Source organism: Panicum hallii, chromosome 8, assembly GCF_002211085.1.
Source record: "Panicum hallii strain FIL2 chromosome 8, PHallii_v3.1, whole genome shotgun sequence".
Taxonomy (NCBI): Eukaryota; Viridiplantae; Streptophyta; class Magnoliopsida; order Poales; family Poaceae; genus Panicum; species Panicum hallii.
Window position 1 is genome coordinate 40043053 of NC_038049.1, and position 15032 is coordinate 40058084.

At 47.1% G+C, this 15032-nt stretch overlaps 1 protein-coding gene across 1 annotated transcript; it reads right to left on the bottom strand.

Annotated features, from left to right (window-relative positions):
- Positions 1–13248: 13248 nt before the first annotated feature.
- On the bottom strand, positions 13249–14513 carry LOC112903819. The gene is made up of 2 exons (XM_025973015.1): positions 13342–14513; positions 13249–13286 (listed from the first exon to the last, which is right to left on the bottom strand). The coding sequence occupies exons 1-2, from the start codon at positions 14447–14449 to the stop codon at positions 13249–13251; spliced, it is 1146 nt and encodes a 381-aa protein (XP_025828800.1). The 5' UTR covers positions 14450–14513.
- Between the last annotated feature and the right edge of the window lie 519 nt (positions 14514–15032).

Genomic DNA, 15032 nt, shown 5'->3' on the forward strand with positions numbered 1-15032 from the left:
ACACCCTGATGAACAAGGCTATCCTCACAGAAAGGGCCAAAGCCGAGGAGAAAAAGGACAATAAATGCAAATTCCTGGAAAGTAAGGCTCGCCAGCAGGACCGCTTCCAAAAGTCGAGGAACTCCATCTACACTGCACCAAGATCCCAGGCCCCAATGCAATATAGGACTCAGTCCCAAGTGACGGGATCACGAGCCTCTGAAGCACAGCCTAAGAGTCAGAATACCATGAGGGCCCCGCAGAGCAACACAAGCTTGGCCGCCTCCGACAACAACAATGTTAGGGCCTGTTTCAACTGCCATGAGACAGGGCACTTCATCGCCAATTGCCCCTACGCCAAGAATAAGCCGGCAACGTCGGCCTTCTCCAACACAGTGAATGGACCCAGACCAGCCCTGACCGGTGCCAACCGAGTGCCCGTCCGCAATAACGACAGCAACCAGCAGGTGAAGCAGCAATCGTTTGGACGAGCCCGCGTCAATCACATCGACGCGCAGGAGGCTCAGGAAGCCCAGGGCGTAGTGCTCGGTGAGTACCTAGTCAACTCAGCTCTGGCAACAGTACTATTTGATTCTGGAGCATCGCACTCGTTTATATCCTCGAGCTATGTGGAGAAACACAAAATACCTACAGTACTACTAAAAACCCCCCTATTAACCCGGACGCCTGGAGGCGACATCAATTGTCAATTAGGATGTCCACGGGTAAGGATCAATTTAAGTGGGGTAGACTTTCTAGCAGATTTGATAGTACTTAAGTCTGGGGGAATAGACATGATCCTTGGAATGGACTGGTTAAGCCGACACAATGGTCTCATAGGCTGTACCGACAAAGTGGTACACCTAACAAACCCCGAAGGAGTACAAGTGATCTGCCATACCCGGGATAGTAAGTTTGACCCAATGGTGTTTAGCATGGAGGCCAAGCCCTTAGAAGGAGTCCCGGTAGTAAACGAATATCCCGATGTATTTCCCGAAGAGCTTCCCGGTATGCCGCCGGACAGGGATATAGAGTTCGTCATAGACCTTATCCCCGGAACCTCTCCGATAGCCAAGAGACCCTATAGGATGGCAGCCTCTGAGTTAACAGAATTAAAGAAGCAACTAGAAGAACTGCAATGAATTGGCTTCATTAGACCAAGCTCGTCGCCATGGGGAGCCCCAGTGCTGTTTGTCAAGAAGAAAGATGGGAGTATGAGGTTGTGTGTAGATTACCGAGCACTGAACGAGGTTACCATTAAGAATAAGTACCCCCTCCCCAGGATTGATGACCTGTTCGATCAGCTAAAAGGAGTCAAGTACTTTTCCAAGATCGACCTAAGGTCGGGATATTTCCAGCTCAAAATTAGAGAAAGTGACATCCCTAAGACAGCTTTTGTCACCCGTTACGGGCAGTTTGAGTTCACTGTAATGTCCTTCGGACTAACCAATGCCCCTGCCTATTTTATGAATCTTATGAACAAAGTATTTATGGACGAGCTGGATAAGTTTGTCGTAGTCTTTATTGATGACATCCTTATCTACTCCAAGAGTATTCAGGAACATGAGCAACATCTGCGGGTAGTACTGGAAAAGCTGAGGACACATAAGCTATATGCCAAGTTTAGCAAGTGTGAATTCTGGCTGGAGAAAGTAGCTTTCCTTGGTCACATTCTGACCGCGGAAGGCGTAGCAGTGGACCCAGAGAAGGTCGAAGCCATAGCCAATTGGCAGCAACCGACTAATGTTAGTGAAATCAGAAGTTTTCTTGGATTAGCTGGGTACTATCGGAGATTTATTGAGGGATTCTCTAAGATAGCCCGACCTATGACGGAACTTCTTAAGAAGGAGAAGAAGTTTGCCTGGACAGAATCTTGTGAAAGAAGCTTTCAGGAATTGAAGCAAAGGTTGACGACCGTCCCAGTATTGACCCTACCGGACATTCATCGGGACTTTGTCATTTATTGTGACGCATCCCGACAAGGATTAGGGTGTGTGCTGATGCAAGACGGGAGAGTCGTTGCATATGCTTCCCGCCAACTCAGGACTCATGAGAAGAATTATCCGACCCATGATTTGGAATTGGCAGCCGTAGTGCATGCCCTTAAGATTTGGAGACACTACCTGATTGGAAATAAGTGTGAGGTTTACACCGACCACAAGAGTCTGAAGTATATCTTCACCCAGCCGGATTTAAACCTAAGGCAAAGGAGATGGTTGGAGTTGGTCAAGGACTATAATTTGGAAATTCAGTATCACCCCGGAAAGGCGAACGTGGTAGCCGACGCCTTAAGCCGGAAAACCTATGGACCCAAGGATGACCATCTACACGAGGAAATGGCACGATTAAATGTGCATGTGGTCCCTAGAGGCTCCAGTCAGGTGCTGAATGTCCGATCAACACTAGAGGATAGGATCAGAGAGGCTCAGGGATCGGATCAAGAGTTAGTAAAGATTTGCAAACAAACTGGAGAAAACAAAGCACCGGGTTTCAGAGTGGACGATAAGGGAACATTATGGTACGAGAACAGGATTTGTGTGCCCCGGAATGGAGATTTCCGGCAATTGATCATGAACGAAGCCCATAACTCGGCCTACTCCATCCACCCAGGATCCACCAAAATGTATATGGACATAAGGCAAAAATATTGGTGGAATGGAATGAAGGCGGACATCGCAAGATTCGTGGCGCATTGTGATACTTGCCAAAGGATTAAAGCCGAACATCAGAAACCGGCAGGATTATTGCAACCCTTGCCTATCCCGGTGTGGAAATGGGATGAGATAGGGATGGACTTTGTGGTGGGTCTACCTAAAACACAAAAGGGACACGATTCCATATGGGTAATAGTGGATCGACTCACCAAATCTGCTCATTTTATACCGGTACGAACCACTTATGGTGGAGAAAAGCTGGCAAAGCTTTATGTAGAAAACATAGTAAAGTTACACGGAGTGCCTAGCCGAATTGTCTCGGATAGAGGGACCCAATTCACCTCTAGGTTCTGGAAAAGCTTGCATCAAGCCATGGGCACCAAGTTGGATTTCAGCTCTGCATATCACCCACAGACGAATGGTCAAACCGAAAGGGTAAATCAGATTATGGACGATATGCTGAGGGCATGTGTCCTGACCTACGGAAAGGACTGGGAGCAGAGTCTTCCCTATGCAGAATTCTCGTACAATAATAGTTACCAAGCCAGTTTGGGCATGTCGCCATTCGAAGCCCTCTATGGAAGAAAGTGCAAAACTCCCTTGATGTGGTCAGAAGTTGGAGAACGTGCACTAGTAGGACCTGCACTTATAAAAGAAGCAGAGGAAAAAGTAGCAGAGATCCGCGAGAAATTGAGGGCAGCCCAGTCGCGACAAAAGAGCTACGCAGACAAGAAGAGGCGGGAAATAAGTTTCAACCCAGGAGATTTCGTTTATCTCAAGGTCTCACCCGCTACTGTTCCGACTCTCTTCCTCCTTCTCTTTTCTTTTTCCCCATTTCCTCTCTTTTCTTTTCTTTTCTTTTCCCCAATCTCTCTTCCTTTTCTTTCTTTCTTTCCTTCTTTCTCTTCTTTTCCTCCTTTTTCCTGTTTCTTCCTTTTTCCCTTCCCATTTCTCTTTTCCTTTTCCCTTCTTCCCCCTTCTCCTCTCCCCTGCTCCTGAACGCCGCCCCCTCCTGCTTGGCCCGAGCCACGGCCCCCTCCCTCCCTCGCGCGCGCGCGCCTGCCCCGGCCACGCCACGACGCGCGCGCACGCGCCGCGCGTGGCCGTGCGTCGCGCCGCGCCGCCCGTCGCCGCGCCCTCGCCCCTGGCCCGCGCCACGCCGCGCCGCCCGTCGTCAGCCGCGCCGCCCGCCGCTGCTCCCTGCCGCGCCCCGCCGCGCGCGTCGCTCCTGTGCCGGCACAGCTCCACGTACGGCACCCCGGCGCCCTCGCCGCACGCCACGTCGCGACGATTGCAAACGGCCGAGCGCCATTATGGCAACCCGCGCCGCTCGCCGGCCTCCCCACCGGCCCCGCCTCCTCGCCGCCTCAACCCGCCTATAAGAAGGCCCCCGCCCCGCCCCTCGTTCCCCCACAACCCCCACTGCCACCGCCCGCTGCCTCCCTTGCTTCCAGTGCCGCCGCCGCCCGCAGCTCCGCCGCCACCCGCAGCCCGCCGTCGCCCCACCTCCACGCGCTGTCCCGAGCCAAGGTGAGGCCGGGGATGGAATCCCCGTGCCCCCCTCTCTCTTTTCCCCCGCCCCCGGACCGCCGCCACGCCCTGGCCGGCCGGAGTGGGCCGCCGCCGGCGCCCTGCCCCCCCCCCCCCCGCCCCCCTCCTCTGTTTTGCACGGGGGAGAGGAAGGAGAAGGGCATTTTGCCCATAACCCCCTGGCCTCCCCTGTATTTTCCCCAAAGAAACCCCCCCTTTAGGAGCACCCCTATCCACCCATTCTTTGCAAAAGAAACCTCGCCCTTTTTAATATTTCAAAATAAACCCTCCATTACACAAACCCAATTATACTTGACATCCTTTAGCGTGCCCTGCGTATTTCTAGAATTTGCAAATAGGCCCTTGCCCCCTCCAGATACTTACGAATAAACCCCTGGAGCCCTGTTTAACCACCCGAACCCCCTTTGGCTCGTCATTTTATGTGCGAAACGACCTCCGATTGACCCGAAACTTTACCACTCCGTTTCTAGTATAGTTCTAACCACGCCATTAAGAAACCACCCGAAAATATTACCCCTACCTCCGTAACTAAATTATTTCCGATTCAAGCTCAACGATAAAAGCTTTTAGTTCTCTCGCTTGATGGCATGTCTGTTTGTTTGCGTCGTAGGACACGGAGTGAATGAAAAGCTCCCGACTGCGACCAAGCAACCGAGGACCAGTTCTGCGACCCCGAACCCAAGGGACAATGCTTCGATCAGGACCTTTCGCAAGGACTTGACGATGGCAAGTTCAATTCCGCCCTTTGATGCATATTTTGTCCTAGTTTTTATAAACACAACCCAGTGACCCGTTTTATAAAAATTGCATGGTTTTGCGTGCTGAAAACATGGTAGGATAGCCACCTTACTTGTGGTAACCATACCTTGACCCTCTGGTTTTGCAAAGAAAGTGTGCGTGCGTGTGGGAAGGGATAAAATGTGGTTTTTGAAAAGTGAGTCAGACGGGATGGATGGCATTTCTGTGTGAATTGCCGTTGGTGTGCTCGTACCTGAGTGGTTGAGCGTGAAAGGGAGATATCCATCCTGTCACCCCTAAGGACCGAGTTGATGTGTCGTCTCACCTAGCTTCCTGTCATGCAAACCACTTGACCGTTGTATGGGCAACGGCTTAGCCTAACCCCACTAGTTAGTCTGATAGCCATCAGGAGAGCTGGGAGCAACGGGTGATCAAGGAGACGGGATAAGCTCTGTGTGATTTATGCCCCGGTTAAACCTTGGTGTTAGGTCGAATGACCCCTTGATAGATCCCGTGGTGGCTAGCCAGGTCTAGCTAAGGTGGGTAAGGGCTTCGATGGGATCTGCACCGGCACTAAGGTGTTCGTGCTGCGGTACCCCACCTGTGGGTAAAGTTGCACACCTCTGCAGAGTTAAAATCTATTCGAATAGCCGTGCCCACGGTACTGGGCAAGTTACGGTGTGGTCACATAACTAGTGTTTCTCTCTGATGGATGGGCGGGCGTGAGTTGTTTGGAAAGTGTCCGGCAGATGTGCCGTGTGCTACGGCAGACGGGGAGTCTGGTAGCGATTTAAAACTTGGATCCTGTGTGGATCCACATCGTGTGTTCTTTGATACTTGAAAACTTGTTTTGAAAATGTTTTCCAAAACGAATCCTTGCATATAACCGAGCTTTCCGTAAATAAACCCTGACTTCATCCTTGAATATTCCTGTGCATTTAGTTCTGTCGTACCCCCCCCCCTCCGTGGGTGTAATTGGACTTGCTGAGTACGTTCGTACTCACCCCGTTCCTACTTTTACAGTGGAAGACCCCGACTACATCCCCGAGGACGTCGAATAGGGTTCCGTCCTGCACCTAGTCTTGCCTGTGGGTGAGGTCACCGTTGGAGCTCCGCATGGCGCAAGACTCTGATGATCCCCTTTTCATAGTTAGTGTAGTGGTATGGGTTTTAGTTGTAATCCTCGTGATAGTGGCGCTTCACTGCCTATTACCGCGAAGAGTTGTACGGTGATGTACCATCTGATGTAATAAAAGTGTTATCAGCCTCCTGGGACTGATAAAGTAACACTTTTAAGTCTTCCCTGATGGGGGGACGCTTCAGTCTCAAAGTAGCATAAGTTTCCAAACTGATAAAAGTTATTACAAACCAGTTGCAAGTTCTCAAGTTTACGGCAGCGGAATTTGAAATGCGACAACTATACACGTCGCCAGTACGGACATCATGCTAAGACCTAGCATGACATCACTTGGTATGATCAGTGTTGGCCGGGGACGGGTCCCATTCCACGGACCAACCATCGGGCAGAGCATAAGGCCATGGTACAGGTAGAGCAGATTCCTTAGGGGGATTACCTGAACAAAAGTCACAATACAAGACTGAGTATTCTAATACTCAGCAAGGCTTACCCGTTTCATGGTATACTTAGCCATGTAACTAGACTTATGAAGGCTTTTAGGGGTTCTGGATATAGTGTTCAGCTAAAAGCAACTAAGAGTAAACTCTTAATTTCAAATTTTAGCTTTCAAGTTCTAGTTGATTATCCATTCTAGGTAAGCAACTATACTATTTAAGCATGGTAGAATCTTTAAACAAACATCATCTTTGTTAACCATAAAGTTGCTCTTGTTACTCTATGTGGCAAAGGGATCAAGCAGTCTCAATCTCCGCGAGAAACGGACGATTCCTTAATCGAATTTCAGCCCTGCAAGTGTAAACCTAACTCACACGCTTGGAACATCCAGATATCGTTCCGAAGCAACCGTTTGCCTTTCATTCCGACTCATGGATCAGATCCACCACAAGTGACTGCAGGACCATACGCACACTCAATGTGCAGGACGTATGTCTGTAGCGCGACTACATGACCATACTCCTGGTTGCCCTGCAACACGTATTCCCACATGTCGAAGCGAGTAACCAGAAAAAACCAAATACGAGTGGTGGGAGGTATGTCCACTCCTCGGGCCGATTGGTTACTAGGCTTACCGCTTACCATATTTCGCGGCATGTGGCTAGTACTTTCAAACGCTTAGCCACCACTACCACACACTGTGACCTTATCAACTTTTATCAACACAGACGGGGTAACCTTCCGAGTCATGATACTGCACATGATCCCGTCCATCATCCTTATAGTGATTGCAGAATAATAAACATTCAACTCCTATATCGTGCGAGTGACAGGAAATCACTCGACTTCTGCCGGTCCTATTAGCGGAGCATCTATGCGATAAGAGCTAATGTACAATACATTGGATCCTAGTATCCATGCATCTAAGGTTTCATTTCAACTCCTATACTTAATGCAATATATAATATATATATATATATAAAACTGCATAAATGTAGTAATTTGAAATACTGGGTTATGCACCGGGGCTTGCCTTTACTGGCGAGGCTGGGGTTAGAGACGTTAACAAATTCTTCCGAACTCGGGTTCGGAGCTTCAGTCAAATCTCCGATGACATTTCTGGGGTCTTTAGAGATTTCCACTTCGGATCCCGAGAGAATCTGATAGTCTCCGTCGACGAAAAGCGTCGAGTCTACCTATGATGTAAATGATGCAGTTTAGAAAATGCATAGACTTCTATTCTGTTTCACGATAAAGTTGCAATCCAACACTCATTTAACATATTACTCATATAACAACCAAAAAGATCTGAAACTAAACTTAGGTAGAGCTTTAGGTGGACAACTAATTAAAGTCGACTATTTGTTGAGGATTACAACAGAGCCGATTAGAAACAACAGGGTTTTAGCCGATAGAATCGGTAAAGGAGGGAGTTATCTAGATAGTTTTAGGAAATCTGTTGATTTCTGTTTGGAAGAGAAATTGGCAGGAACGGTCTCTGTATATGAGCAGAAGAGGTTAGCCGATTTGAGTTCATCTGAGGTTAAATCGGCTGATATGGATAGGAACGTTAAAGGTACAGTGCTTCAAGGATAAAACGAAGAAGGATCTTTCTGATTGGATCTAGTTATCAGCATGTTTTTGTTTAGCTGGTTGGTTGGTGCATTGGCTTGCCTTAGCCGATGAGGGTGCATCAGTTGTAGCCGATTGATGTGCCTTGGTTGTGCCTAACAGAGGCATGTTGACTGCGCTATCTTACTGATCTAGGGTTGCGTACTTTGGCCTGTGTAGCTGATTAATAGGTGCATCGACTTTCTAATTGATCAATGAAGGTGTCGATCATTTTAGCGGAGGGGTGTTTCCTAAAGCAGCTGTGTTTTAACTGAACTGTGTGAGTATTGGCGTATCTAGCCGATCGCATGCATATCGGCATAGCCGATCCATGCTTTTGCAAAACTAGTTGATTACTGAACATCGGCTGAGCCGATTTGTGTACGTGTATTAGTCAATCAGTGAATCGGCATATTAGTCAATTTGATGCATCGGCACATTAGCCGATTTACACATCGGGTAGAACTAGTCGAGTGATGTATCGGCATAGCTAGTTGATTAATGCGAGTAACTAGCCGATAGTGCATTGGTAGACTAGTCGAACTATGCATCCGTACGGTCTGTGTCTTGGCGTATTCAGTCGATTGGTGGGTTGGTTGTGTAGCTAGTTTTCATCCTTAATGTTCTCCTACATTTATTGGGGTACATCAGCCGTGTAGCTGATTGTCCTACTCTGCACTAACTGTGCCTAACTGAGATGTGCTTAAGTGTTATCCTAGGTAACTAGGTGCGGTTGCATCGACTTGATTATGTCAGTACAACAATCGAGTGACGTACAGCCGATGGGGTTATCTAAACCGGACCTACTACAAGAATTAGGTGGAACAAAACACTAATATCGGATTAGGCTAATGAGATCACAAGCACGGAACTAGATTAAAGAGGATGTGGCTGATGGGCTTGTGCCGATAGATATGTAGCTAAAAAGGGCGTGTGGTGGGTAAGCATACAGTCGATGGGTGTCCTACAGATGTGCAGCCAAAAGGCATGTGACCGATAGGGGTGTGTTCTATGGGTGTATAGCTGAGGGGTGTATGGTCAAATATCTTAGCCGATAAATCGGCTGATAGAAGTGTGTTGGCAGAGAGGGGTAACGAAGGAATTTGATACGGAAAGGGGCCCTAAAAGATTGCAAACTAGACAAGAACAAGGTCATGATAGAAGAGCACGAGCACTCGTGTGAAAGAGTTAATTAAACATCATACATGTCTATCACAAAAATATGAGCTGAGACTATCAAACTTATCAACAATGCAAAACGAAAAACATGCTATGTACCAAACATATCATTCACTCTTCTGCTGGGCACTCATTTACCCAGTATATACTAACTTAACTAGCTACACTAAACAACCTGTTTAACTACGTAAAATAACCAGGGTTAGTTTTATTGTATCTTCCTAATTAGGGTTTATAACTAACAACCACTAATCTATAGCCAAAGTTGGGCATTAAAATTATTATGCTATACAGATTCAACAGAGACCAATCTATTCTATACACCTAGACTAAGTACATTAACATCACTATTAACTTTGCAAAACCAGCTAATTTATTTCTTAAAAGAACTTAGATTATTACTCATGAAGAATTATAGTTTTTGATTAACTAGATAAGTCCTAAGTTAGCAATAGATTCTAATACCATCGAAATTAGGATACAAGGAGTTATCAGAAACAAACTTATCCTAAATTTTTCAGAATATATTATGCACCAACTAAATTAGAGTAAATAGGGCAAGTTAATCATGTGTAAGACATGAATCATTTTTATAGATTAAACTGCTGTAACACTGGGGTGGAAAGTTTTACTAGGTACTGATTGACCCACAACTAAGCTACTGTGAATTTATCAAGATTTTATCTTTATAGAAATAGTGCTGACAAAATAAACACAAATAATATTATTATATCAAGATCTATTTATATCAAGAGTTTCAGACAAGATCACGTGCTAAAACTTTTGTGGACAAGTTATAGTACTCAGAAACATTACTTCAGAATATTTTCCAAATTTTTCATGAACCAAAACTTTTATACATGAAATAACTTCAAACTCAAGCCCAATTTTATAGCTTGAGTTACGCAGTGCTTCTGTTCCTAAGATTTTTATCATGGATTACATATGCTAAGTAGAAGCTATGGGAATAGATTCAGCTATACACATTAATAGAATCATTCCCAAATAAATTCTAAAGATTCAGTCAACATAGTACAAAGGTACTTAAAATCTTTGGTTAAAGATCAATACTGAGTCTACAATTTTTACACAGATCTACACATGGTATGTACATCTCATGTTCCAAAAATCACAGGCAGCACAAGCATAGATCATGAGATACAAGTAAATCACTCATTTCCTAACAATTAATCTAGAGTATAAAATAAACAGAACTAACTTAAGTGTATAACAGAAAACTTGTAGATATTGACTAGTATAACTCAGAACAATTGAGTTTGCTATTTTTGGAATTTTTTTAAAATTTCTAGGAATTTTCAAAGTTCACTGAATTAGATTTGAAAGACTCAGACTACTTTGCAGAAAGGACCCTAGAACTTTTCAAATCAAAGCAATCAAGTCCTTGGCCGGACTTGACAGAGGACAGGGGAAAGGCGGCGGCGTTCTGGCGAGGGGAGTCGCCGGCGGCGAGGGGCCAGGGGTGGAGGAGCACAAGGAAGAGGAGAGGGACCTTGGGCGGCGTTCGGGTGGAGCTGGGGTGGTCGGAGGCGGGCCGGCCACGGAGCTCTGCTCCTGGCGGCGGCGGCGGGTGGCGGCGGCGGTGCTCCGGCAGTCGTGAGCGGCGGGGAAGGGATCGGGGAGCTTCACTGCGCCGTGGGGAAGCTAGCAGCGGGGCCGATTGGAGTTGAGGAAGGTCGGGTAGGGGTGTTCCACGGCGAGCAGGGGGCGGCGGCGGCCATGGCACGTGATGGCGCCACTAGCGTGCGGGCAGGGGCTCGGCTTGGCTCTAAGAGGGGCGGTGCTGCAGCGGACGGCACAGCGGCGACAGAGGCGGCAGCACGGCGGTGGCGGGCGGCGCAGAGCCCGTAGAGAAGAAGCAGAGGAGGAAGAAAAGGGGGATGAATCCAGGGATTGGTTTGCAAAATAGAGAAATCCTAGGGGCTTATAGATAAACTATAATTTCCCATAAATCTAGGGCTCAAATGAGAAAATGGTAAAAACAAAAGTTGCAGTACTTTTCAAAATCTACAACTTTTCTTTAAGGTTCAAATTCAAAAACTCAAAGTATAAGGTGTTATTTTGAATCTTGGACTAAATTCAAAACTATATAGTTTTCTTATCCTCATGAGTGAAAAATTCATAAAGTTAGGGACCTATTTGCAAGTTTTCATGTAATGTCATGATGACTTACATTATTACACTTTAACCCCTAGTAACTTTAAAAGTTACTTTTGTAATTCAAATACTTGCATAAAAGAGCTCATACTTTTGAATAATTACACCTAGGTCCTTACAAACTTCACTCAATTTCACACAAATCAACACATACATTTCAAATGAAACTTTTGGGCAAATTCACATTTCTTTTTACAGGGGTAAAGAAAGAAAAATTGTGTTTGCAAAACAACCCTTCACCTACTTTGAATGAAGTTACCTCCTATCCAAATACATTTTGCAAAAACAACCCTAGTTTTTCCATAATTACAAAAATACCCTTTTTACTTGCATTTAAGTTTTTTTTAAAAAAAAGCTTCACACAAACACACACAAGCTTTACACTAGTAAGCATATACTTCACACTAACAATTAATGTGCCTAGCTTACAAATATTTGAACTGTCACATTGAATACATACATTAACCATTTGATGGCAAGTTATTGCACTAGAGTTGTGTCATGCAAATATGTGATGAAGTGAAACTGCTGCTTTGGATGTACATTTTTATGCCGTGCTACTACTTTGGTAGTTTGAAGCTTGCCGTGCAGCTTTGCATGCCCATCAGAGTTAATAGACAATACAGTCTATCAGTTTAGCAACATTTGTGCACAGCTACACAATACCCGGCTTAAATAGGATGTAAAATTCACATCAAAGCTTTCCCTCAAAAGAAAACATTCACGTCAAAGCTGCCCCATTAAGTGAAGTGAAGTGATTCCAAAGCTGCTGACGAACAAGGCATAGCAAGGAAATTTTATGCATTGAGAAATCAAAAACTAAAGTCGCAGACCATGTTAACAAAGGTCAATCACTTCTTAATTGCACAACGTGAAATGGTTAGACGGTGGGACACAAGCTGCAAAGCTCTTTTCATGTACATCTGTTCTAGTTTCTTTTTGAGCTACTGTACATTGTTTCTTCAGAGGTGCAAGACGCACCAATCACATGTTTTGACCTGCCTGACGGATTTGCTGACTCCTTCGCCCAATCACGGCATGCAGCTCACACCTACTTGTGCTCCTCCAAGTAGGACCGCCACCAATCTAACGGAACAGAACATTTGATGAAATTAGCCTAAAATAGCTAGTGAAGTGAGAAAGAAGATAACTGCACGGCAAAGAAAAAATACCTCTGGAACTCTGCCCGTGGAGATAGTGGTGGTGTAAGCCAACCTCTCCAAGTGTCGCAGCTCGGACAACGCAACCAGTTTTATGACATAAGAAACCTTTGTTTCTGTGAACATTGTAACAATGTTTTCCCATCTGCGCAGAGTTGAAAATTAAACATTTCGCACAAGCACAATTCAAGAAACCAATTAAAGATGACAAAAAAAGTAATGGCAAACCAACCTGTGTTTTCTTCACAGGTATGGAGCATCCATTTTGAAAGAAACACATGTGACATAGTTCGCAATCCTTCTTCCCTTTTAAAGTCTCTACCCGGCTGCTGCAAAACTTTGCATATCGGTATGTTTCCTCATCTGGGTGGTCCTTTTTTTCCTTGAGAAGCAACCCTGCTATCAAATGATGGCAATTTAATTCATATATGATGATAATTTTTTTCCAATGCTTCCTGTAATGCTATTCTAAAAGTACAGAGTTTCTATTCACCTTTTTATGAGTTCCTAATGCTTCCCTGTAACCAACATTACGCATACCCTACCACAATGATGTCTAAACAGCTTCCATTTTCTTTACGAACAAAGTATTCATAATTGATATTCTGTATATTACTTAGCTACACCCTTAGAGGGTCATTTCAACTAATGATTCATAAGGCAAACCTCTTAAAAGTTAAAACAGGACATGCAGTATTAGTAAGCGCATTGCATGCATTACCTTGAGCAGCCGTTGATGGGAGGTCCCAAGCAAGGACATAGCGGCACGAGGCCGGTGTTGGCCATGGCAGGTTCACCAGCTCATGTGTCTGTTCTGCAAACTCCAGGACTTCATGCCCACGGATATTGACGCTGAATATGTGCTGCTCCAGGGCGAAGTAGACCAGATCGGGGTTCGATGGGCACACGACCACCAACTCAGGTACCTCCTTGGGAAGCCAGGTCTTCCTGTAGCTGGTGTCGTTCCAGATCTCCTCGAACCTCTCCTCGTACGGCACTTCCCAACCGGTGGGCTCCATTGTCGACATTAAGATTCTCGCTGCTTCACCATTGTCGCCGCCCTCAGGGATGATCTCCACGTACCGCAGGGCGCCACGGCTCACCGTGATGCTGCGGCTGTTGTGGATGTGGGGACGAGCCAGGTCGAGAACCCGGCCTGGCGGGAGGCAGCAGAAGAGAAGATCCGGGGCGTGGACGAAGGGGTCGCACATGAGGATCCCCCACGAGAGGTCGTACCAGTAGAGCTTCCCGCCGAGGGAGACCACGCCGCCGGGAACCCACTCCCGGTCCCGCGCGGGCAGGGGGTTACGCAGCTCCGTCTCCATCCAGCGGTCCTGGCCCGTGTGGACGCGGAAGAGCCTGGCGCGGTCGCTGCCGCTGTCGATCTGGAGCTCGGCGATCAGGTAGCCCTTGCCGTCGTCGAGGTCGACGAGGCCTACGCCCTCGATGTTGCGGATGGCGGGCATGGAGGCGGGGCGGTCGGGGACGCGCACGGCGGAGGCCGTGGTCCCGCTCCCGCCCGCAGCCGCGCCGAAGCCGTGTACCAGCACGAGGTGGGTGTCGGGAGGGTCGAGGCCGAAGCGCGCGCCGTAGAACGGGGCGGCGGAGAAGCGGGAGAGCAGGCACCCGGAGCCGGCGGCGAGGATGTAGGGGTACCTGTCGGGCCGCGCGGGGTCGGGGTGCGCGCTCAGGGCCGCGGTAAGCACGGCGACCCGCGGCGGCAGCGCGACCGCGAGGGAGAAGTCGGCGGGGTCGGCTTCGGCGTCGTCCCCCGGATCCGCGGCGGCGAAGCGGGCGACGCGGCCCAGGATCACCCACGGCGCCGCCATGGGGGTTTCTGGTTGAGCGTGGCTTCGCTTCGGGCGGGGAGGGCGCACGCGAGCTGCTCGACTGTTTGATGGCGGTTGGGATTTGGTGGACGATTCGGGGGCAAGATCGTAATCTAAGCACGGGCAACGGCCGGCGCGGCTGCCTCTTCACTTTCACGCTTTCTCTGCGGGCCAAAGATGGCATATGAGCTCAACAGCCCACGTAGGCCGCTTTAGTGGCTGGTGCTGTTCTTTCTTCTTCATATTTTTCCTCTATAGCTATAAACTTTTTGACAATGTTATTAAGATTACTATGGATCTTCAATTAAAAAACTGCAAACTAATCTAGGCTCGAAAATTATCCGAGCATTCTCGAGTCAACTTTTGATTGTAGATAATATAATGGAGTAGTGAACTTTTTAGATGAAAATGTTGCAACTGAAGAACTTTTTACTATAGAGAAAATATTTTTAAAAGATATTGGGGACTAGCAGTTTTGGTGAAAACGATTTGTAAGCAGCGATTAGGAAACTCCATTTCGTATGAAAAAGATAAACTGAGCTAATTCACACCAACTGGGACGGAAACTAATCCTCATGTACAA

Bases quoted from the DNA above. Each gene is read 5' to 3' on its own strand.
- LOC112903819 (XM_025973015.1), bottom strand. From the start codon at position 14,449: ATGGCGGCGCCGTGGGTGATCCTGGGCCGCGTCGCCCGCTTCGCCGCC. The intron at 13,287-13,341 runs GTAATGCATGCA...AACTTTTAAGAG, and splicing joins CCCATCAACGGCTGCTCAAG to GTTTGCCTTATGAATCATTA.